This window comes from Pelmatolapia mariae, linkage group LG14 (assembly GCF_036321145.2).
Source record: "Pelmatolapia mariae isolate MD_Pm_ZW linkage group LG14, Pm_UMD_F_2, whole genome shotgun sequence".
Lineage (NCBI taxonomy): Eukaryota > Metazoa > Chordata > Actinopteri > Cichliformes > Cichlidae > Pelmatolapia > Pelmatolapia mariae.
Genome location: NC_086239.1, coordinates 7,567,205 through 7,593,519, shown reverse-complemented (window position 1 = coordinate 7,593,519; position 26,315 = coordinate 7,567,205). Strand labels below are relative to the sequence as shown.

Sequence of the window (26,315 nt, the reverse complement as noted above, 5' to 3'; positions counted from 1 at the left end):
ATGCTTCATTGGGAGACAATGACAGCCCATTAGGATGTGTGCTTGACCGTGTCATTATCATGCGCTGCTGTCTCTATCTGCATTACAAAAGGGACACCTGGGCTTCTAGTGGATCTCTCTAGCCCTCTGTGTCATCAGTAACGGGAAACATTATGTGGAAATATATTCACTGGACTAAAAGCTGAATGCTAAGAAAATACAGAAAGCTGAGATTAGATTTAATAGGCCACATATTATTATTGGAGTGATGGTGCTGTTTACCACTACTTACAAGCTACTCGGGTGCATAACAACTGTTTTGTGTGTCACCCGTTGGGCACACAGACCATCATCTTAGAGGCCAAGTCCAGCATAAACAGAAGCTCTAGCAGGTGGACGGCTGGTTTATGTACCGTGCTGTTAGACTGGAGAGATTACTACTCAGTTATTTATCGTCACAAAGTATGTACGATATGTATTGTTATAGACGTGCCCAACTCGTGCCCCTTTCACCACCACAAATGCAGTCTGATGCCAAATTTTTGCTTCAGTGAGAAATCTGTGTCGTAACTTTAATCGGAGACCCTTTTTAACCCTGCACCAAAACCTTCAACGCCAATGAGAGTCGTTGCAGGCGGGTTGCGTGTAGTTACATTTCTCTGGAGGTGCATGTCAGGTTACGTAGAAGGTTGTGGCCTCAGGGTTACGAGGGGTTCCTGGTTATGCAGATTTCAAGTTGAAGCACAAGTCAGGCATTAGTCAGTAGTAAAATTCTTCCTGAAAAAACAGACTTTCATTTACATCTTGCACAGTTTTCCTCGTTCATTTCCCCTCAAAGGAGTTTTATAAGGTCATGTTATTCCACTCTGTCTTATAGCATTTGATTTATTTTGTAACAGATTTTTCCAAGTTTTGTTTTTGTCGCTACTCAGTATCAAATGGAAATCTTTGGAAACTGTGGGATCTCCACTAGAATTTCAAATAAACTTCTCGGGGTCTGAACAAGTTTTGGCTGCACTCTATATCACTGTAGTAAGTAACCCACTAGTGGGTTAGTGAGGTTTGAGAGACTAATCTGAAATTGTGATCAGAGTCCACCTACACAGGCGCTGTTGCTCCAGTTATCACAGGGTTTGTGTGCCTTAGACTCTGGCAGAGAAATGAATACATTTATTTTGGTTTGAAACTGATTCAATTAAAGAGTTCTGGCGAGCAGTGAGAAGTATCTAGCAGCAGCTTCTGACTGAAAACGCCACAAATGGTGCCATTCTTCAAAGCTTCATACAGTTTAAACATCAGCTGGCACGTCTACTGAGGCTGATACTCAGACGTGAATAATGGAAGATATTCAAGTTGCCAGTCAGGTGTCGGAGGACAATATCATTTATCTTTTATAGACAACAGCAATTTTGATTAATGACTCTCCAATGAAAGAGACAAACTCGTAAGAGATGCTATCATTGTAGGAATTTTTCAGACACTGCCATGGCGGAGCTGGAAGACAAAGATGAACAGGCAGTGTGACTTAACTCACCCGAGTTGGTCATGAACTCAAACGGGCCGCTGAATTCTCCGTAGCCGGCCGCTGTGCGAGCCCGCACATGGAAAACATAGGAGGTGAGGGGGGTGAGGCCCTTGATGTCGGTGCTCCTTGATGAGGTTTTTATGATGCGGTAGCTTCTTTCATTCTGGTCCTACAGCGGGACAGGGAAAAAAAAGAACACAATACAACTTATTCAGAGGCTGCTTTTGCTTTGACGGTTCAGCAGAAACGAAATATCTCACACTGTCCCTCACCTTCTCGTAGTACTTGACCTCATACTCCAGGATGACCCCGTTGGCTTTTTCCGGTGGCTGCCAGGCCAGGGAAATGGTGTGTCTCGTGATATCCTTGGCTTGGATGGAAGTCACTGGAGAGGGAGCTGGTGAGACGATCAAAGAAAGAGGAAACAGAAGAGAAAAAAATGTTTAGCTGTTGTTTTCACCCTTGGAGACATTGAGTCTGTTCTGTCCCACACTTTCTCCTGCTCCTGCTGAGAAAGTCAAACAAGCCACGAGGCAATCGCTTCCACTTCTCTTTGAACTTGGCTCTCATTCAGAATCAGGGGTCTTGCGAAACCGTGCGGCCACACAGCTGATTTGACAGAAGGAGCGTGAACTAAATGTTGGCGTCTATAAAACCGATACAAGCTCTCCCGTGACATGAGCATCTCAGGCACTTTTCTCAACCGCAAAGTATATGAATGAAATCAAATGGGCTCGACACCTTTGCATTTTTTTTGTCTTTAAGAGAGCAAATCAATTGGTTTTCATTAAAGCTCCAGAGAGCGATCTTATCTCGAGCCTTTTCTGCGGCAGCTGATAATGAGGCCATATTTCAAGCAGCCGTGTGTTCAGACGCCTTTAACACGTGAAGGTTAAAGCACAGATAATGGCTTACGCTCGCCCCCTCCCTCCAAGTGCGTCGCCGCTGCACAAATCAAACCTCTATCTCCGGGGAGTGTGACAACACGTAAATTGGGTCATACACGCTCGCGACTTTACGAAGAGAAAATCCATAGGTGTAGGAGAGACAGAGTTGTAAACAGAGGAACAACTCGTGTAAGGACTGAGTTTTGGGAGATATGGCAGTGCAGCCACGAGCTGATAGAATAAAGCTCCATAGATAAACACAGACAAAAAGACCAAAATAAAACCATGATGGATTTATAATCAGCAAAGTTCCTGTAACGCAGAGGGAAAAAATGCAAATACTTTGTGATACTTGTGTCAGTTAAAATGCTTGATTTTGGTTTTGGCCCCTGATTGCAAAAACCAAACGTCACATATTCTAATAGCACGGCGTTAAGGTTAGGACTCAGGGCACCGAGACCACAGAGGGTTAAATAATACTCCCAACAACCTCGCCCACAGAGCCAGAACAAAGCACCACATAGACAAACATTCCCACTAACGCCCAGGTAATACAGTTTTTTTTTATGGCATCTGCTCTTACGTCTCCAAACGGAGCAGATCTTTGACCTCTGCCCCTCGCTGATTACTGTAACCTTACTCGTTCCAGACCATCTGCCTTTTAAAAAATTACAGTGGGGATGATTAATGAGGGGTTCACAGTCCACCGATTATGATTGGATTATCTATGACATTATATACATTCTCATCACTTTGACCGGGGGCTCCAGGGAGCCTAGCCCACAAGCTAATGCTAACAAAACCCCGCTTTTAGCTGGGGGATTGAGTTCAAACGGGCCTGGAATTCAAGCACCAGCCAAGGGATTGAGTTTCATTGGGGTGAAGAAGCGACAGGGGGAGATGGGGGAGGGGAGGGGGAGGCAGAGGGCTTGCGACTGGTGGGGGTCGACTGTGATGGAGAGGGATGGGATTGCAGACATCTCTTAGTAAATAGATTAACCCAAGGTTGTGTCATCCTGTTGGCCTAATGTGTTGCGTCTCCCTTAAACAATTACATGGCGGCCATTTGTAGCCCTCCGATCAATCTTAGCCGGCAGCAAGAGCCAATTTGAAGGCCCTCCTGGGGCCGACTGAGGATGCTCCAACTCCGAAAGGAAAACCCCCGAGGAGGTCACGGGCCTTCATTCCCTGGAGGTAATCCACACATCCATCTTCCCCTCCGAAGATGACAGATATGGCGATTTAATCGTGTTCTGCTGCTCCTGTTGCGTTTTTATTTTCCTCTCGACTAATGTGAGGATAAAGATGACAGATTTTCTGAGTGTTCCCTTCTAATGGACACGACCAGGCAGCTCGGCTCACACACAGAAGAAGAGATCCATTAAGGTCTCTTTAAAAAAAACTACAAAAAAAACCCTGGTAAAATAAAAAACAAAACAAAACTGTGCACAAATGCATACAGACAAATCGTGCACAGCTAAACTTGAGATCCTAAAATTGAAACATTCACCTGAGGCACAGCGTGCTAGACTTGCTGGCACCTCTGTAGATGAATTTAAATATGTGGGACAGATCTGTAATTTCTTACCGCCCCCCTATGAACGCGTGGGCTAAACACGCCGGTGGAATAATAAGTGTTAGACGCAATGAATATTCAGATCTTATTTCAGAATTGTGCTCTCTCTCAAAAAAAAAAATGCTTTGCAACACACACAGACACACACACACAGACATACACATCCCGGCAACACAAAGGAACTCATTATACAAACAGAAAGATAGAAATTCACATAGAAAAACACACACCTAGCCCCATTATCTCACACAGCTCAGACAGCAAAAAAAAAAAACTCAATCACTGCGCACATACATAAATTATAATCGGTAAAAACCTGGCAGAGGCACACAGAGTTCAGGGTTTGGTTGAAAAATAACCTTCCCAGCAGAATAGCGGATTTTTATTTTTTATTTTCTTCTTTCTCCTTTTCCAGCTCGTTGAGCGAGCGTGCTCATCACGGAGTATTTGTGCAGCGAGGAGCATCTGCGGTGGAGCATTTGCGCGAATACGCGGCCGATTACAGTTTGACATTAAAACAGACAGGGGCTGCACATGTGGTTGCCAGATTGGAGCCTGGTTGCCAGATTTGAGTCACTCTTTTTTTCTTTTCTTTTTTTTCTTTGCCTTCGCCGCCAAGGAGAAATAGTCGAGGAGGGAGCCATTTTTCAGGGTGTTGGGAGAAAATGGCTCCTGCTTACAAGATTCCCTCCTCGCCCCCTCCACCTATCTAGAGTCAGCCTCCACCTCCCGAGAACACATTTCCACATGTATGCCGGCCCATTTGTTGCCAGAGCGATGGAAACTCACACACACGCACTGATGGAAGTGCTCACACACACGCACGCACACAATCCTTATGCATGAATTCACTTTTAGCCACCTGAAGTATTTTGTATCAGGACATAAATGCCCCCCCACCCCCTCCCTCTCTCACACACAAACACACATAGACATATAGAGCGCTTGATCTTATAAAAGGGGAAGAAAACATCCATTTACAGCCAGGGGTCAGTTCAAAGCTTGGACATCTCACCCTCCCCATCCCCGTTTCCCCTCGCTTTCCTCCTGTAGCCCGGGTGAAAGGGTTACACCCCGCCTGATTTACGACAGTGGAATTGTTCGTGGCGACACATGGAATCTGACCTTCTTGTACGCGCATAAATACATGCCTGAGCCACAGACACTCACACGCACATTAAGCGGCACTGCTCATTTTTATCTGACGGCATTCATTTTTCTCCACTGCACCTTTCTACACTTTCCTCTCGTGCCGAAAAAAAAAAAAAATCCAGATCCTTTCCAATCTGCCTACCTCACTTCTTCCTCCCTAGCCGAAATTTGAACTTTAATGGGGCGGGGAGGTGGCGGGGGTGTCTTTTCCACAGCACTTATAAATCCTAATAAATCTATCATAATAAATGTGTAATCCTCGGTGTCTGGATGAGGGGAGGCGATACAGAGAGAGGGACAGCCACAGATGACTGGCTGGATTACCAGCGGCTGAAACCAGAGCTTCTAAAGCCCCTACCGAGCATTAGCAGGAAGAAATCCAATCAGTCTGGAGCTATTCTCTTTTAACACACACACACACACAAATTATAAGAGAGACACGCACACACATGGATACACGCACAGACACACAGAGGACATTGTTTAAGAAGCAAATGTAGATCATCTGCATTCATGCAAGCATCTCTGCAAAACATTTTTTTACTTCTCACCATGCATGCAGTCAGTGTTGCATATGTGTAAGTACACACACACACACACACACTATAGTAGAGCTTCCAGCTGCAGCTTCATATAACTAATCCTGGCGAACATTTGTGAAACATGCACCAGTGACGAGCCAAAGGCAACATCATCTGTATCTTACAACTTCAAGTCAGCACATTAGCCTCCAGCAACCTTAGGGGGCTCTGTGTGTGTGTGTGTGTGTGTGTGTGTGTATGTACGCGTGTGTGTGTTTAGGACTGCATCTCTATAAGAAAAAAAAAATCTGCATTTTTTTGTGCAACTGTGCATCAGCATGGTCACGCTGACATGCTATTATGAGCCTTCAGCCCGGACTCCAGGGTGTGCTGCATTACAGCTCCCACATAGGCCTTTCTGGCAGTACTCGCAGCTCTCCCACAGGCAGTACATCCATTCATCTCTATCTTCCTGACCCCGGCTGATAAATCAAGCCACTGTGTCCTTAAATTGCCAGTCCAAGCCCTATTGAAGATATTCGCTTTTCCCAGGGATGGAAATTAGCGATAAAAGAAGACACAAAAAGGCACTTAGCTTGCCACCCAAGAGCAGAGCAGTAAAGCAGACCAAGGTAATGATCGTCTATAAGCGGAGGATAGACGGGAGGGATGAAGAGAAAAGACCCGGGTCGTAAAATCCATTTGCACAACAACTGGTCACAAAATGGCTAAATGACGAAACAACGGGAGGCTTTGAATACAGCATGGAAGCTGGAGGGCTCTTCTCCTGTTCAGAAGGGGAGCCTGTGGTTGTATTCTATGACAATAATTACACACACAGGCACCCAGGCACATGTAATCCAACAGAATTTGTAATGAATCCTCCCCAGATCAATACCACTCATCTAATTCATTAGTTTGGGTGCTAAATATAGCACGGTGCCCCCATCGTCAGCCCTGGCTTCTTATGCCTAATTATGCAAAACTCCAGTGAAATATTGCATAAAATCATTTCCCTCTGCTGAAAATCCATCATCATCCTCCTCAGTAATCACCCAACCTTCCCCCCAATTATTCACAACTTTAATAAACATGTTTTTGACATGCCCCCCAAAAAGTACTTTCAAGCATTCAGTCAAATGAACCCGTGCTCTGTATCATACATGAGCCAGCACACTCTCTGGTAACATAAACTCTCACACAGTGTGAGAGTGTATGTTTTGTGATCTCCTGCAAAACCATAAGACCCCCCTGAACTCACTAAAGTAAGCAAGCGTAAGGAGGGTTTGGAATATATGTTAATAAGTGATTAAACAGAAGTTTGATGATTATGGGGTCACAGGAAACCATGTTAGGATCAGCTGAATCAGCTCCCATCGTCTTACCGGCCTGGTTGGTGGTGACGGTCACTGACGTGGCCTGCTCAGGCCCTGGGCTCTGAGGTGAGACTCCATTCACCGCCCACACCTCAAAGGTGTAGTTGGTGTGGGCCTGTAGCTCGTTGATGGACACCCTGGTTCCCTTCAGGCTCAGCTGCTGTGGGCTGAAGTGGATTCCATTTCCGCAGGGTTGACAGCGCCGGCCATCAGAACCGCAGCGCTTACACACTACGTTGTATGTCAAGTCCTGGCGACCCCCAGAGCTCCGGGGTGGGCTCCACTCCAGGTTTACAGAGGTTTCGTTCACATTGGAGATGAGATGCACAGGCGCCGACGGAGGGCCTGCAGAGGGAGGGAGGAGAGCTGGCGTTGTAAAAAGCAGCATGCCAAATGCTAAAAAAGCACACAGATGCAATAACATTGACTTGTGGTTACTAAAATTGAGAAGAAATCCATAATACAAGCAGCCACGTTTTCACAATTCTGTCTTATCACTTTTACAGTAACTGAGCTGCTAAGCTGTTAGCTACTCATGTGTTAGCGGTGCTTTGTGGTGAAATATGCAGTTTAATTGAGCCTGAGTTTAGCCAGCTTTTATTTACAACATATTTTTGTAATGATTTAAACAGCAATCTGTAGGTTTAAGAAGCAGCTTCAGTAATGTGTGTAAGTAATTATAAGCTAATTAGCCGTGTGCTCATGTTGCTTATGCTAATAAGCTATCTAAAGTGGCGGTGGTTAGCGTATGGTTTAAAGCAGCAGGGTTTCTGCCAATTTATTGCAAGATGGACACAATTTCAAACCCAACCCCCACCCCCACTACTGACTCTTTTTAAAGACTGTTAAATGAGCTAAACGTAGCACATTCAGCTAGTGTTCCTGTTAACCATTTTTTGTTTTTACACATATAAACAGGCCTGTTCAGCCAGTGTTGCCAACTCCTCAGTAAGTAAAATCGCTATTGGCTGTCCTAAAAGTCGCTAGAAGTCACTAAATGATGTCATCGCCCAATTTACATAATTGGTCATGCCTATATAATTGTAACAGACCCTGTAGGAGAGAGAAATAACATTGTGGAAGAGACATAGTGAGTAAAAAAACACCCTAAAAGCATTTAGAATATATTTAGAACTAGAAATTAAATTTCTTTTAGCAATTATTGTTTTTTAATGTCACAATTCCAACCCTCCTCCTTTATCTGGACTTGGGACCGGCAAAAGTGACGTGAAATAGGCACTCTGGCAGAATTAGCTTGTGTGTGTGTGTCTTTTTAAGTCGTTTTAAACCTTGTGATCCATAAAAAGTAACAGTAAAAGAAGAACATTTTTAACCATTAACAATCAAAATGGACATAGCAAGCCTCACCAGACAGCTTCATTCAAAATTGGATGTACAAGATGGACTTAAGGCTCTGCAAGGACATTTCAAAGTTTGGGGGGTTCGCTTCGCTTATGCATTCGATTCATTTGCAGTTTGTACGCGTAGGGGTGAATATCTCCTGCTCTGACATCAGCTAGGGGATACTGCTGCGTGAGGACTACCTGCCGCCTGTGAGTGCTTTGGCATGGGCAAGGTGCTTGTTGAGAGTAAGAGCGATACGTGCTTTCACGTCAAAAAGTTGTCATAAGTCTCCAATAACACCAGAAAAAAGTAGCCAGATTTGTTGCTAGCCGCTTTTTAGAAAAAAAGTCGTTAAGGGGTTCTGAAAACTTGCTAAATATAGCGACAAAGTCACTAAGTTGGCAACACTGTGTTCAGCATCCATCTACTGATGTTCACGACACTAAAAAAAAGAATTCTTGGAACAACTTAATTATGCTATGTAATAATTATGTCAACTGGTAAAACATGATGAATTAACTTGAGTTAATAAGTCAGACTAAGCCTACAGATTTAAGCTACACACAATGCACAATAGGTGAAACTTAACTTGCAATGTTTTACTTCAGTAAAAATAACACATTAAAGGAACAGGCTGTCATCATATTCACCCCACCGCAAAAAAACATCAAGGTCTGAAATTAACTGCTGATCTGGACAGTTGTCACAATCCCCATGAATACCTGTGGCAATTAATCCTTTCTATACATAAGTTGTGAATTTGTAATTGACTGGGTTCTCCGTTTATTGGGAGCTGAGGCTTCTTGAGTTACCTTTTAATGTCCTGTCCATTACAGAATGGGAGGATCCAGTTTCACCTCAGTTAATTCAGAATGCTAACAGAAATCCAATAGGCCAACAGACTTTCTTTCAGATTCCTGTCGAATCAGCTGGAAAGTGGTGGGATGCCTGAGCCCACTGCTAACAGTGGGACATTAAGGCAGCCAGTGAATAACTTTAAACAAAGTTTGCTTTGGAGCCTGTTATTTAGTCCCTGCTTTGATATAAAAAGCCACACGCTGTAGTTTTATATGGAAGCAGCTCTGCAGCTATGTGACAAACTTCCTGGCACATCAATCCCAATTTACATGTCAGCTCCGTCGTAATTAATGTGTTTTTTGCGTTGCTTTCAAACATAAGCAGCGGTAATTGACTTAACTCTCACTTTCTCTCTCCCCATGTCTCTGTTTTCCCTGTCTCACTGCTCTCCACTCTCTCTCTCCCTCTGACTAATGAAGCGCACGCGAGCTGGCTGGGGGGATCGATGCAGGGTGAAATATGAAAGCTAGTCAGTCCGCAGACGAATCATTTCACAACGGAAATTAATTATCAGTGTTATTTTTGGAGGAGAATGGCAATGAATGATTTCACAGAGACACCAAGAGCAGCGGAGGGAGGACCGCGTGTGGGGCTGTGCACGCACGGTCGCCCGAGGAGGAAGAAGCGCGCTCTGAGTGTCAGCGTATTAATGGAGACGAGTAACTGTGCGCTAGGAAGGCGCTTGGCTGTGCGTGTATGGACACGACTCCAGCGTTATTCTGGCAGATAGCGGTAAACTCGCAAATGCTGAGGGGAGGCAGAGGCTGAGAGGACGGAGATGGAGAAGACAAACACCGTCTGTTCACCCAGAAAGCAAAAGAAAAAAAAACTGATTAGTATGTAAGGAGCAGGTCTGGAGGGTTGGATACAAGGAGGGAGGGCAAATAATGAGCGTGGCTGGTGAGGAGAGGTATCTGTTTAACTGCACAGTACACGAGCGTTGAGATGAAAGGATGCAGAATGGACTGTGCTAATAGCACCACCGCTCAGCCTCCCCTTACCAAGTGTAGCCCTCCATGAAAATCTATTAATACATTCCCATTAAAAATCATGATAAAGGACTCATCCACCATCCTTTGCCCCTGCCTTTTCATCTCCTCGCCCACTTTTCCTCATTTGCTTTTTCACCTTATTCCCCACGTCTGCGGCCCAGACAATGGGAACAAGTTACAGATGGGATTTCTAATTTAAGGTGCCCACCCAAAGGGTTATCACAATAGCGGCTTTGTCAGTGAGCTAGGTTTAACTCACACCTACTACCTTTACACCAATTCTTGACACACTATCTGAGATACTGGGCTCTTATCTGGACTTCAGGTGTCATAAACATAACAGGACAAAGGTGGCTGATCATTTGCACAGCAGTGCTACGCTGTTAAACTAATAATTGAAATGTTACGGAAACACAGACGCAGTTCCATTACCTCAAAACTCAAAACTATAAAACTAGACATCCTTATGTTAGCTGAGTTTTCTTTAGCTTTTAATATAAGAGTCAGCTAAAAAAAAAAACTCACAAGGAAAAAAAATTCCCTTGTGAACATATTGAACAATTACATATATTGTGCTGATGAAAGGGTGTTAGACAGAACTAATCCATCAAACATGATTCAAACCCCAAAATCATCTCCCTGGTAAAAATGTACAAACTGAGAAATATAGATCATATTATTATCCAAACTCATTTGTATTTGCTTTGCTTTTTTAAACAAATTTGTGGCATTTATTTTTTTCTAACCAAGCTGGATTTTTGAGATTTTTGAATGAAACAAACAGATCTGACCAATCAGACCACTGCATTTAGGAACAAGCGCACTCGCAGCATTGAATATCCAAATATTAAAATAATCCGGTTTACTTCAGACACACAATTAGACGCTGTTCCAGGTCAATCGACTCTCTGAAATGATTACTCTGTCTCCTCAGATGTGGTCCCAACTCTGCCAGCAAGAGCTCAAACTGTCCAACTGACATCCTGATATGTGTACAAAAGCAGTCGGGATACAGTTTCAACTCCTGGATCAAACAATAAAATTCTCCCTGCTGCTGCTTGCGTGGGAGAATTGGATGAATCCAGAATCTCTGTTTCTTCCTTTTCTTGTGTAGAAACATCAGTACCAGCTCATCATTGCTTGACGTCAACTCAATTTTTTTCGTAGTGCATTTTCATAGGACAAATTTTTCGAACAAATTCAGTTATCTTGGTGTGTACGTTATAAAACAAGCTTGCATCCAAAAAGTTTGGAATTTCAATTTTTCGAAAAGTAGCGATTTTTCACAGTGAGCTTGGTGTGTAAAGGTCTTTAGGGGGCAGGATGTCCATTGACAGGAGAATGTGTATAATCATCCCAGAAAGAATTTTTTGTTCTGCTAATACAAACCTAACAACTGCACTATGTAGCTTTGCTTTTATAAACAAATAAAAATAAAATCTAAATCTTAAATACCATATCAGTATTCTTCCTTGCATTCTACACAAAAACACACACACACACGCAAACTACATTTGCCTGTACCTGTCGCTCTCCCAGAAGGCACCATTGGGAACAAGGGAGCGTGGGAGAGCCGTCGGCTGTGACTGACACCCGGTAATTAATCCTGGGAGAAAGAACGGCAGGGGGAGACGGGAGCTCAACGCTCGCACAACCTTCATACAACGTTAGCTCAACATGGCCTCAAAATTCACACTCCTTATGGGAGGAATCCAGGGGGACACTTGGAAAGTTTCTCCTAAAGAAAGTTGGTGATTTCTTTTCCCTCCCTTTCTGTTCGTTTATGGCCTAGCAATTTGCTCAGAGCATTACTTCTTTATTTCCTGCTGCTCCTTCACTTCCATACTCCCCCCCTCCCCACCTTAATCTGTCTTTCTCATTTTTACTCCACTCCCATTCTCCATCTTTCCCCACAGCAAGCTCCCACCCTCTCCACCCCTATCTCTGTCTGTCTCTTTCTATCAGTAATTGTTAGCCTAGTGTAGCGCAGGACCGAGTTAAAGAGCCGGGCTAAATTGGCCAGAGCAACGACCCCGCTATTACCATCCGGCTGGGATTCATTCAATGCCCCCCTTGAGTCCTCCACAGTCTGCGTTCATTCCTTACTCCGTCCCTCCTTCTTCCTCCACAAAACCACCGCTAAGAAAACTGGGGAAAAATCTGAAAAACACATCAAGGGCCAACAGAAACCCCAAAATGGAGAACAACCCCTCCTTATAACCTGAACACAAGCAGAGCAAGGAGCTCCCACGGGTGTCTGTCGCTGGTCCTCATTACTGCTTTGTGTGTGGGTGTATTTATACCCACTCACATGGGTATTTTACCTAGTTTTAATATTGTAATCTAAATTGTGTTCGGTGATATCTTCTACCTGATTACTTTATTAAAAAAAATAATGAAGTGTATGCGTGTATGGATCTCAGTGCTCCAGCTGCAGAGCAAGATCATTTCTATAGAGGTGGCCAGGCTGAGACTATTAGACCCTATTACATAGACTGGGTGGTGCAGAAACTGAGGTCCAAATAACCAATTTTTTGGTCACTTTGATCTCTTTTATCATTTATTTATGAAGGTATGAGTGCTACATATCTCTATATATTATTATATAATATAATGCAATTAAATAATTATTCTTGTTTAAGGCTGTAAAGCCTGAAGCAAGAAATAATTGCCAGAAAATTCTGCTTGTTTGAAGCTGGAGTTGTTTTTTTTAATAAATAAACAAATTAAATAAATCAATTTGCATATATCAGTTTTAATTTGTATCACTTTTGCCAACATCTGGCATTTTTGTGCAATTAATTTAGGTTGTATCGCCCCCCCAAAATCTCACTAATGACATAGAGGTTGCAAAAGCTCACAAAAACCAATGTATCAAACATGATAAACTTGGCATTGCAGTGTTCTACTGCTGGCCACTACTATGGCCATTAGGGTGGCCAGTGCCCCCCCCCCCCCCCCCCCCCCGGCAAAACCTTGGTTGCACCCCTGCTGAGAACATAAAAATCTTTCCAAAAATAAAAATTAAAACAAAAGCACAGCTAAAACCTGTATCACAAACTATGAAAAAGACTAGAGCTGAAGGTTAATGGAACAAAAAAAGAAAGAAAAATGAAACCCCAGAATTCTCAAAAAAAATTGTTACATCACATAAAATCTCCTAAGATGACTATCTGACTAGTAACCAACGTTTCCATTCACATGCAGCATGCATTAATGGCTGGCCAAAAGAACAGCCCAATGAAAAAGGTGCGGGCACTGAGAGCTAGAATACAGCTGGAGTCGTGCAAATGATGAAACTATAACATCCAGTTTTAATCATGATGTTGCTTTGCTAGACTGCAAACTAAGAGAGAGGAAAAGTGTTTTCAATAACCCATACACGCACGCGCACACACACACACACACACACACACACACACACACACACACACACACACACACACAAAGACATGCTCCCCAATTACCAGAGATGCTGGCTCGTTCCCAGCCTGACCTTCAGCAAAGCAAACTAGGAAATGAATTTAAGAGGCTTTTTTTCTTCATCTGCTCTGTTCGTGACTCTGAGTGGGTTTTTAGAGAAACAGAGAGAGGGAGAGAGTGAAAACAAAATGTGGATGAGTAGGGATGTATGAGTGACAGCTGTAATTACAGAGTTCTAACATGTGGGTGAGATGTGCAAAAAACAAAAAAAAAATGTACGGGGAAGGAAAACAGCAGTCGACAGACAGGGTGAGAGTTCAAAGATCAAATGTTGACCGGCTGACGAGGCAGGGCAAAGGTTGCTGAGAGAGTCGGGCTAATGTTCAGTTCCTAACCGCCAAGTTAGGAATGTAGCTGGAATGACAAAGCAGGGTCCTATAAAATCAGTCGAGTAATGAGCTTCGACAGCTGTTACTTGCAGCAGCCATTGTGAAATGCCGTACTGACTAACGAGACAATGGGGATGACCTCCCTGCTCGTCCATTAAAAGACGGCTAGTAATGCAGTTTATATGAGATGTTGCTGAACAGTGAGGCAGGAGGGTGGATTAGCAGTCTGTTATTTTCATTTATGAATACTTGGGGATTTATCAATATTTGCACTGCAATTGAAAAAGAATTCAAATCAGGTGTAAGTGTATTAAAGAATAAACAGCAGGGAATCCTTTTTTTTTTTTTTTTAAATATGTTTTGCAGCACATATTCTTTGTTTTTGAACTATCTTGTTTTTTTTCAATGATTCATAATCAGCAGCACTGCACTTGTTTTTCTTCTTCTTGTTTTCAACTTTAATTTCTATTACAGGAAGCTGAACGCCCAGGTGGAGATTGTTTGCTGAAAACATTACATGTCCTCCTGCAGCATGAAAAGCATCCAAGCAGAATTCCTGGTAGAATATCAAGCTCTCAAACAGCCTAAAAAAAGCCTACAGCATAAGATTTTAAAAAATTATTTATTTTTCCAAAGGCCTTTATGCGTCAAGCTCATTGCCAAAAAAATGAAACAAAATTCAGATTTTTTTTATGCCAATTTGTCATGTAACGTATATACACACTGCAGGTGTTATGTTTTTTGCGAGTAATTTATCCTCACTACGAAAAAAATTAAGTCGACATGCGACAACAAGCTGGTACTGATGTTTTTGCCCAAGAAAAGGAAGTGGGGGAAAAAACCCGGAAAAATCGAGCTTGATCTGAAAAAAAAAAAAAAAAAAAGCTGCAAATTCGTCCAGCAGAATTACACAGTTGTGGATGACGTCAGTAACAGTAGATGAGTCCAAAAAATATTTTTACCGCATGAAATATTTCCACAGATTTTACATGTCCAGTAGACATTTAGACTTTACTAGAACAGCCTTGTATCATTCACAGTTCAAAATAACCATCATTTCTCTTATACTGGGGGCTTGGTGCACTTCATTCTCTATTTGAAACAAGCTGTTGCAAATGCTTGTAACTCCATATGTGTGTACTGCACGTCAGAATTTGCACACCTATCCTTAATGTGTGTATTAAGATGTCTTTCTTCTGATTGGCTGCTTCTCAGAATCAAAAATTAGCACGACAGGTGGGCGGAGCTTCTGTGCTGACAGCCATATTAGGGATATCTGCTCATGTGACATCATACAGAGCCCAGAGTAGAAACGGACCCTTTTGGAGCAGTTGAAGTCTGAGGTTTGGCTCAAGGGATTTATGTGTTTACAACGGCGAGCCGATTATTTGAAACCTCGGTCATGTTTAATGAGCATCCACCATTATAACAGTACGTGTACTTCAGAAAAAGAGGAAAGGCATAATAGGTCCCCTTTAATGGACTTTTTTGTTAAAGCTCTACATTGTTGTCTGTCCTTCAAATAAAATACCCATTTCACTCCTTTCTATTGCCACTTTATGTGACACATCCAGCCACTGCATAAAAGCTTTTGTACTCGCTGCTCTGAGTAAATACTTTCCTGCTTTCATGTTTAATGACAGTTGGAAAATACGTGTAAACTCTGTAGCACTTTCCAGCAAAGTCGAACATTTCCAATTTTACAAATTGCTCACAGTGGTGTATTGCTTTGGATCCTGTATAGATACTATGCTAGAGGGAAATAATTAGTTTGGGGATGGGGGGGTACTTCATCCACTCTGATTCAGTGAGCTGATTTGCTGAGTGATGACTCCTCAGGAACTTGACAGAAAGGCGAGCCAACTATGAGCTAAGCACCTTAACAGATGTTTTCGTTGTTAAAATTACTTGATGACACTAAAATTACTCATTCATAACACAAACGGCTCTCAAACGAACGTATCAATCTTATTATTTTCCCGTAAGATGGGAGTGCAGGGATTCGGGTGTTATGTGGCTTTTCCAGTTCTCTCCGTGTTTGTGTGCATTTCTGCCACTATGAACTCCCAGTTCTGTGACTCAGAGAGGGAACAAGGTCTAAAAAAAGGCAAGAGGTATCATTAGGCAGCAGGATTGTTGGCAATATTTGTTATCACAGACGTGGTGAGTCAGTGGGGTAGGCTTGGAAGGACCAGATTCACTAGCAGTTCACTCATACAACCGGAAGGAGGAAAGTGAAGACACACACAGATGAATTTACCACTGAACACCTTCCTCTAGCTTGATTCATTGCTGTCTTCTAGCTTTCTTCCCTTTATCCCCCTGGTCCCCATTGCTTTATTTTACATACGTCTTGCCCTTGTTTTCCTTTTTCATCACCTCCCCCAAACAGTTTCATTCCTGTTCACCGTCTGGAAGACTGAATCTGGGATGCAACGGTTTTTACCCTCATTAGTTCTATGTCACTGTGACCGATGACTAAGTACCACCTGAGATCAAAAGACGCCTATTACCAACAGGCGCCTTCTTTATGTTTGCACGATTTGCATGATTATCTGTCAGTGTGTGTATACGTGTACGTGTACATGTGTGTGTGGGTGTGAGGGCCTGGCAATGCATGTTTTAGAATCAATGCCCGTGTTTCAGTGGAGGCGGTCTCTCTCAGTGTGTGTGTCGGGGTTCCTTTCCAAAACAGTGTTCGGTTACAGCTATCTTTGGCTGTTTAGAAAATCACTGCAAACCACAGCCTGTCACGGCCTACTGGTAACATAACTGCGTGCTGTGTATCGTTATGCTACATGTGGGTGTACTTACGGGTGCAGGGCATGGATGCCGGGTCCGTTTCGGAGCGGAAGTATCCCTTGTCGCAGGCACAGGAGGTGGAGCCTTCTCTGACAGAGTAACTGTGAAGAGGACACTTGGAACAGGCGCCATCGGTGGCCAGAGCACGGTAGTAACCAATCTTACAAGCTGAAGATAGCAAAAACACAGAGAGGAAGTCGGGTTAGGGTTGCAAATCTGGACAATATGAAATACATGTTTATGACTCAAATGCTTTTGTACTAGAGGGGAAAGTTCTGGAAGAAGCTGGAAGGCTGTAGTTCCAAAGCAGCCCACTAATAAATTAGTGGTGGTTTTAGCTGTATGCTTCTGTCCTTGCACACAGAAATTGCAGCTAAAACTCATTGGAATGTCATTGGAGGGTTTTTGCTCACAAATCAAAGTATGGAACAAAAATTTAGATCTGATTACATAGATTAAGATTAAAAGTCAGCGAAACACCAAAGTTATTACAACAGTCCACAAAATCTTACCCACTGTATGGACTGCAATGGACCAAATACACTGCAGCAAATGCTATGGCAAGACATCCAATAGTTACTGAGATATTTTAGTCCAAACCAAAGAGGGTGAACACAGCAGAAACACCCACAGTTAATATATGCAGTTGCCTGGGGTTTGTACTCTCTGTAAACTGGAAACAAATGTGGAGAATCTGAAGGCAGTGGTCACGATTTTTAGAACTGGAAGGTTTCTGGTTGTGTAGCTACTTTGTAGTTTTTGATCACACTTGAAAAGGCTTTGGATACATGCAAGTAAACAGTCTGCACTCTGCCCAAAATGCTGACTTTAACTAATTTAATTACGTGCCACTTTTCCATGTAATTTTGTTACATAAGTACAGTGTAAAATTTTAACTGTAACATCTAATGGAATCTAGTCAAATGAAATGTACTTGATTGAAGCACATCTTCCTTAGTGATTAATTATTTGATTTTAGATATTAGTTGGAATTTACTCAAAATTATTGCATCACATTTATTGAGGCTGAAGAATCTTTTTTTTAGTGTGTGTGCCAAAAAGGAATTGAATTTGCTGAAATGCAATCTTGAAAACATCAGCAACATCTCTCTGTGTAGCTTTTTTAAAATTATGTCAGATTTATCTATATATTCATAAACGATGAATGGACTATTAGATATCACTTGGATACATTTAAAGCCCATAGAAATCGCCTCTTGTTCCCAAAGGCTAAATCAGTAGACTCGCCAGCGGGTCCCTCAACACAAGTTTCAGTGATAAGGATTATTACCTACTCACTGAACTTGAAATTTACCTGTATTTTATCCCTCTGAAGAGAAGAAGAGAGCAGTGTGGGCTTGACCAATTCCCCCCAATTAGCAACAGAGAACAACATGTTGCAGAGAGGCCCCTGTTCCTTTCACCAGTCCCCCCCTCCTCTCTCTCTTTGTCTTCGTTTTTCTACTTCAGCGCTTTCTCCCTTTTCACCTTTCTCACAAACCTGCGTTCCATTACCAGAAACAACAGAACTGGAGGAAAGGGTGCTATTTCCTCTGACCAAAAAAAAAAAAGGAGAAGATCAAATAACTACCTCTTGTCTCTCTCACAAATTTAGGCTATGCTCTGCTGGCAAGATGTGGAGCTGCAATGAAACCAGAGCCGATGGCATTTCAGACCATTTAACAAACAAATGCCACCACACTTGGCACACCGGGAGCTCTGTCACTCTCACAAGGCTGTGAGCCCGGGCCTAACACAGACACACAGACACACACACACCTCACAGCCTGGAATGGTAACCTAAGTGACACTTTTCCTACTTTTGGCGACATTGCTCGCCTTTCCTTTGAGTGACAGTTTGATTGGAGGGCTCGTCTTTCAAGGAGTTTCTCCTTCCTCTATCCATTTCTGTAATGGTCGGAGAAACCTAGCAGGGTTACGTTTCAGCCCCTGAGCGCTGAACCAGAAAGACGAGAACAATAGAACAATTCTCCGAGAGGTGCGGCGCAGACAGTCGCAACACCGATTGGACCGAATAACCTGTCAGTCAGTGAGGCAGCCGTGTGCTTGGCAGTGGGTCAACAAATGGTATGGAGGCCAGAGGGCTGTGGTTTGGGTTTTGTTAGAATGAAATACTTGAGTGTCTGTCTATATTGTTATGGTGTTAAAAAAAAGAACCCCAATGAAGACAGATGGGTAAACTCATACCCAATATAAGTCAGATAATTACACACTCACAGTCTGCAGGGGTAAAGCAATCTCCCCTTTTCTTCAAAAGCTCACGCACAACCCGGATCTCAAAGTACGTTTTGAAAGGCATATGGATTTCAACACCACAGTCATAAATACATCAAGGAAACCTGCATATAGTCGAATAAACAAACTTTTGCATGAGTTACCCACACCAGAAATCAAATCAGAGCCTGTCCACGTTCACCGCACCAAGAGGGAAGCCGGGTCTTCCAACGAAAACACATATTCCGCCACCCGGCCGACACACTCACACACACAAACAGCAGAGGAAATCCACAAACCCTCTAAAATACTGGGAAATCCCTGTCTTGGAGGCGCAATAAAGTCAGGCTATTTAGCCTGCAGACTCTCCTCCCTAGCTGCTGGATTAGCATAGCGTGGCGTTAACAGAGCCAAAGCTAGCTGCTACCTGCTGAGCCATTCTTTGCCCAGTCCCATTCCCTCAATCAGCTCTAAATCCCTGTCACTTTGCTCGCTAGCACTAAGCTAAGGGCCTCATTGACTGTAGCCCGCAGGGGTGCGTGAAGCCTCCATTTCTTTTTCTTCACAGTAGCAAAAAAAAAAAAAAAAAAAAGTGAGGAGATTAGTAGGGGGGTACTTTGTCTTATCTCCCTGTCTCTAAAGGAATCCTTCAGCGCCCGGTGTCATCATTAGAAACAGGAGGACACTAGGGTTTGTGGGTTTTGTTCGAGAGGTTGTGACCGCTTCAGGCGACAAAACACAAAGTCAGGGTTTGTACATGTGCGCTGACCAGGAAAGTGTCCGGAGCTGAGAGCGGGGTCAAGCAGCTGTTTGAGAAGGTGCCCCCCACCCAACCCCCGAATGCTAAAAGCTGGTGGGAGAGTTAATTGAGTCCCATGCTTCACAGCCTTTGGGTCTGAGCCTCTTAAAAGTCTAAAGACAGTCTAAGAGCAGCCTACCTCAAACTGTGCACGGTTGATGAGGTTTTTTTTTTTTTGCCCGTCAATTATTAAGCTGTCCCAAGCTGACCCTCACAGGCTGTCCCAGAATTCTTTGCAGAACTCCAAATCCCCCCGTTTTGCTGTAGACAGGCTCTGGCATCTTCATCTGTGGTTTGAAACTCAGGATTTCAGAACTTGTGTTTGAAAATGCGATGTCAACATATCAGGGCTTGTTTATAGCAGTGACTGCCCTGCAAAGGGAATGACTGGAAGAAAAGAGAGGTTGATATCCAAGTAAAGCTGGGGGAATTTGCTTCTTATTAGGAGCCTTCATGTGTGTGTGTGTGTGTGTGTGTGTGTGTGAGGAAAGAGACCACAATAGTGGGTGGTCCAAGAGACCGTGGCTTCAGAGAGGAATCTCCCTTAAGACTTGCTGGATTTATCACTGTCCGGACCAGCCGTGGCAAACCTATACAGACGCAAATAGAGGCGCACAGGAACACATGTGTATTGAGTTTTAATGGGATCTGAGCTGAGACGCCCTCGTCATATCCTCTCATGCAGCCCTCAAAAGTCTAACCCAATTTTTTCCCCCCACACCATCTTTTTTATATGTCTCTTTTTTCGCTCCCGATGCTCTCTAACTCTTTTTTCCCTTAATTTTTTTTTTACTCTTTCTGTCTCCTGCTCTCAGAGGATTTCTCTCAGCAAGCCTCCTTTCAGAGACAGAGAGGGGTTTGTCAGGTGCCAAATCCCTGAGCTGAGAGATCAAAGACAGACAAAGAGACTGGTGACTTACTGTTCTATTCTAGAAAGGCAAAAAATGGAATCCCTCATAGACTGGGGACATCACATTCTTCCCCTTTTCTACCCCAGCAGCTCTTTCACTCATTCAATCCTCCTCTCTAGCTTTAGTCTTTTTCCCCCTTTGTCACTCTTTCCCCTGCCCCATCCCTGTTGTCTCTGAGCTAAAGCACGTTTGGAGAAAAGGAGACTGGAGTGAGTTGCAAGAGTTAATGAGTAGTTTTGTCTGTGCAGTCGGGGACTCTGCTGGCTGATTTAGTTTAATGGAGAGGGGGGGAAATGGGACCATCGATGCGTCCATCTGTAAAAAATAGGAGCACAGAAAAAGCTAACGATACAATGATAGCTACCCACAGGCGAGCCAACTACAAAAAAACCCAGCTAAGTTTTCCTCCGAGTGGCAGCAACCCACACACCAGGCTTTGAACAGCGATAGATGCCGCCAAATAAATCCACATCTACCCACACACCCACCTACTGCAGCCCACCTTGAGTGACCCGCATGCTAAGCCTGATAGGCAAGCTATTCTGCAGCCTACACAACAAAGTAACCAATACACTAGGGAATGAAAGCATGAGAGCGAACTTGCACTACAATAAGCATCCGAAAACCCCGGGAATGTAACACCCAGCGCACGGCGCACAATAACCAGGCCTGCCCAGGCAGAACAATTGCCTCTCTTGTAATCAAAAAAAGGGAGAATTAAGTTCAAACTGCTGCCTTTCCCCCCGCTTTCAAAGCCGTGCTTTATCTTCTATGGGTGATGAAAACTCGGTCACTCTTTTTTAGTCATAACAGACAGTGAGTGCTCTTCAGAGGAGCGGTCGGAGGCATCCTCACAAAGCCGCTCTTTCAAAAAACCAAGCGATCGGCTTTCAGGACCTGAGGGCAAGGAGAGTCTCGCCTTCTCCTGCACCTTGAGGAGCCAACGATCTCTATTCAGACTGCCTTTCTGCCTTATCCCCCTGGCTTTGTGTGTTTTCAATCTCTTTTTTTTACCCTCTCTGTGGAAGGCAAGTTGCTCAGGTGAGACTCCTGCTAAAATGATTACGATTCCAATAATGTTTCTCTTTAGGCCCCTAGCTATGGAATATACACTCACAAGCTGAACGTATATTCCCCACACGAACATGAATGTATAGAACAAAATAGCCTCCATATCGGCACACCTGAGCCAGTGGCATATTATCAGGGCTAACTAGCTGCTGACCGTTAGCGTCTGTCACTGGAACAGCAGGAGAGTGGAGCAGGTTAACTCATTAATTCTGTCACTCCGGGTTATTAATTACCTCCAGCCCTGACAGCGACGCAGAGCCACACGGCCAGCGAAACACATCAGCGTGATGGATGAGGGACACACGGCCACCGAAACTGATCACCATGATTGATGACATACACTCGACACACATCTTGACCTTGACCTGGCAGGGGGAAAAAGGTCCTATATTAGCTGTAGCATCCTTTAAGATGCAAAAGTGAAAAAGTCTGGGAGCGACATCTGGGCCGACATCCTCACTGGTGTTAATGAAGGCTTCAAACAAAAGCCATCGAGGCTAACAACGTTAATAAGACTCGAGCCAACCTTGCTGACAATCACCGCCGCTTCGCTACCGGCGGCCGGTGCCAGCAAGCGCGAGGGTTGCCAGCAGTTTGTCTGTCAAAGGCCAGATGATTTATAACTGTATTTTCAGCCACACCAATCCATCACCCGAGAACCACCCAAGACGCTGCCCTAATTAAAATGTCTGTACCTGACATATAGGAGCACCGGCCAATGAACCAGATGAGCAAAGCGTGTTGTAAAAAAGGAGAATTATAACAAAAGAAGGCCCCGAGAACCGAGGTTACGCCCGTAAAACAAACTGTTCCCTCGTGCTGATGCCTTGGCCTTTCATCCAAATTCAACATCAGATCTGAAATGTTCTAACCTGCAGTGTTTCCACAAGTCAGTACTGAATTTTTGCAGACACTGTAAAAGACCTTTGACAGCACTGTTCACCCAAATATAGACTATACCGCAGACTGGATATGAAATATGGACGCAGCCACAGTGACGCCACCTATTGGTTTTGGACTCCGCAAAACCAGTGAAGCCTTGGTGAGTTTGGTTTTTTTGGAGCCAAAAGTGATGAAATTTGGAGCACATGGAGTGCTAAGTTACCAATTTCTGCTAGCTTTTGTCTGCTAATGAGTGCTAAATAACAGACTAATAAAATACGATTAAGTTTATCACTCACCAGAACTGAAGCACAAACTACTTGGACGGTCCTGTACCACACTGTACCACACTGTACCACACAGGTTAGGCCTAGCAACCAACAACAGCTCACTGTGTGCATATGTCAGACAGGAAGGGTTTTCATAGTATTTAACTGAATGAGGTATCCATCAGTTAACCCGATGTATAGTGGATATGAACGAAGAAACTAAACCAGTTGTGAACACAGGTACTTTCACTTTTGAAGCCAAGCTCAAGTGGTGACATGTTGTCTTCATTTTTCATCCCAAGGGGTTGCTGCTCAAATAGTACAAGAGACTAACAAACAGTTTCCTGCTTCATTATGAAGCCGTTTTTGCTAAGAGCGCAGTGTGGTGCCATATTGTAAAAAGAAATTGCAATATTGTTCTGAGGACTTCCTGTAGACCAAGGTCTCAGCGTTCTTATTGACACGTAGGCCCCAACTTCCTCCCTAATTCCTCTAAGTTCACCTTAAGAAGGAATATTAGTACAATGGTCATATCACAGAAATCTAAAGTATTCCACCCAGCCAACTTCACAACATACAATACAATTGCTTAAAGAATGAAAGTCCTGAAAGTAAATGTAAGGAAAAGAATGAGGCACTTCAAAACAAAAAAAAAACCTCAAGAGGGGAGGGTAGAGAGCAGAAATTGTTAGGACTTTGAAACGAATGGAGAAGAGCTACAGCTACAGGATGGAAAGATGAGGAAGAGGTGCAGGCAAACAGATCCATCTTTGTCTGGTGAAACACTATTTGACTTGGCTGCGTTAGGTGGGAGCCACTCAGATTCCACATTTGTGCCCATGCCAGGTCAGCAAGGGTGGCACCACCCAAAGCCGGGCGTCGTGCCAACTGACTAAGGACCTTTTGTGACCTGAGATTCACACAGCAGGTGGGTAATAGGCTATAATTCAAGGCAAACAAGACAAGTGAAACATACACAAACAGAGGCGTGCAAATTTCTGTGCACCTGCAGACCCTCAGGTATGAACACAAAAGCCCTTCAAACGCCCTCTGGACTATGCAGATTCACTTTGCAGAGCCATGCATGCATGCAAATACACACAAAGATGCACATATCAGCTGAACAGGCTTTGTGTAAGCAGGTTAAGCACGGTACGGCAGCACAGCAGGGACCAGGGGAGGTAAACAAACACAATCATGGCATTGTCTTGGTCCAATTTCCTCAGGTTCTTAGTGTCTCATGTTGGATATGTGTGTGTCTGCATGTGTGTGTGTTTAGCACACTTTCCTGACACTGTTTACAATGAAAAGAGCCGCATTTCAATTCAGTTATGACAAAAAAAATAAATAATAGGTAGATAGGTGGGAGGTGGGGTGGTATGCTAATGTTGTTGTGTGAGGGGACACTCGCAGGGGCGCACACGCTGCTAACAATTGGGGGAGTTTAACTATTCTGCTCGCGGTGAGTCAAGGAGAATGAGGCAGGAAAGGGGAGTATGTGTGAGGAGAACACACACTAAGAATAGGTGAAGAGGAAGAGGAAGCGATAGGGAAGCGGTCTCAATGGGGCCTCATAGCCAATTCTGTAAACAAGTGTAAACCACTTGTGACATTGCAGTACAAATACACAACAAATCACTGCACAGCCTCAAGGTGACACATGCTCAATGCACAGCTTGTTCACTCGCATATCCATTTTTTCTTGCACAGTGCACAATACGTCACACATACGTTCTGAAACTGGGAAATACATCAACATCACGAGCTTTCTGCGCAAAATGGGAGAAAATATCACGACAGCTAAACAAAGGACAATCTAGCTACGCATCAGCTAAATATATACATCACACACTAAGAAGCGAACTTGGTAAGATTAATGCAAGTAACAAACAAAAAATGTGCCTTTGTGATTAATGCACATGTATGATGATGTTGCTTTTTCTCTTGCAGGGTAACACTGACTGCTTGCTGCTGATTACCACTGAGGCTGGGAAGCAGGATTAACAAAAGCTAAACTAAAAACTAAAACTAGACGTGAAAAAATCTTTTTCAGTAGTTAGCTGGTTATTTAAAATAATAATAAAAAATTAGACTTTCACCAAAACAGGAAAACTAACTGAAACAATTGAATTAAAAAAAAAAATTAAAATAAAATGAAAGCATAGATAAAATATCCTTATTTCTAGTGTTTGTGAATAAATCCACAGACATATTAAAAGCTGGATGCTGAGGCTTTTATGGTCGTGTTTATTGAGACTTTGGATTACTATAAGACTGTGATCCGCTATTTTCAAAAGGTTCAGTGTTTTTATTCTAATACCTGGAATCATTTTCCTAAATCTTACCTCTGACACATGCCCTCCATACATTATTAATTAATAAAGACTAAAGCTAAGACTGAAACTAATAAAAACTAAACTAAAACTAAACATTTTCAAACAATAAACACTAAACTCAAACCAAAAAAAAAAATACTCTGCTAACTCACTGAAACTAGCCTAAATTAAAAGCAAAAAGTCAAAACGAAACAACCAAAAACTAATTACAAAATACAAAACTATAACAACTGCTGGGTAGTAGGGTGGCCCTGACACATAAGAAAACACCAACATATAGAAAAAAGGTTGCAAAAGCACAAAAAAAATTAATAAACAAAAGAAAAAAAAACAGAAGTGTTTCTGGGGACACATTAATGTGACAGACCAGCTGTGACAGAAGCGACAGAAACCAAAACATGTGACGAACTGCTGGAGGATTCACCGGCGCTGTGAGGGAGATGTAAGGTAATGTGTTTTTTAATTGCATCATTCATCTAATACTGTAGTTACATGTTTGCTATTAACCTTATCCTGTTAGCTTCTTACATTCCGTGGCTGGTTTGTCACCCTAAAAACACTTTTGTTGTGTTGGGTCAACTTTTGTGTGTTTTTTCTATTTCTGTTGTTCTGTTGCAGAAAGAACAGGTATTCACGAGAGTCTCAGTAATTATGAAAAGTGCTTCAAGATCTAGATATGAGTAGTTTTTCACTAACATAATAATGCCCTAGTTTTTGATCATTTTGCATCTCTAAATGTTCCTTCTATCTGCTAACTTGGTGTGGAACCAGCTGCAAAAGAAACTAACTCTAAGCAGCTGGTCTCAATAAATGAATTTAAGGTGATGTGGATTTGGATGAGCACTGTTTATTTTATGTATGTGTGTAAGACTAATATGTCTTCTTGTGGGTGTTGTTCTGGAACCACTGTTCACTCTCATGTCCATGGCACTTTTGCTGGGAAACTCAAACATCTTATGTCCAGGTTAAACAAAGCTTAAATTAAATT

General features: G+C 43.1%; 1 protein-coding gene across 1 annotated transcript in view; it reads right to left on the bottom strand.

Annotated features, from left to right (window-relative positions):
- Positions 1-26,315, bottom strand: part of epha4l (eph receptor A4, like) — a 57,049-nt gene that overhangs the window by 12,773 nt on the left and 17,961 nt on the right. The window contains exons 4-7 of the mRNA XM_063492695.1: positions 16,837-16,992; positions 7,026-7,361; positions 1,777-1,901; positions 1,514-1,673 (exon numbers count right to left, since the gene is read on the bottom strand). Of these exons, the coding sequence (XP_063348765.1) occupies positions 1,514-1,673; positions 1,777-1,901; positions 7,026-7,361; positions 16,837-16,992 (777 nt within the window). The remainder of the gene's footprint in view (positions 1-1,513; positions 1,674-1,776; positions 1,902-7,025; positions 7,362-16,836; positions 16,993-26,315) is intronic.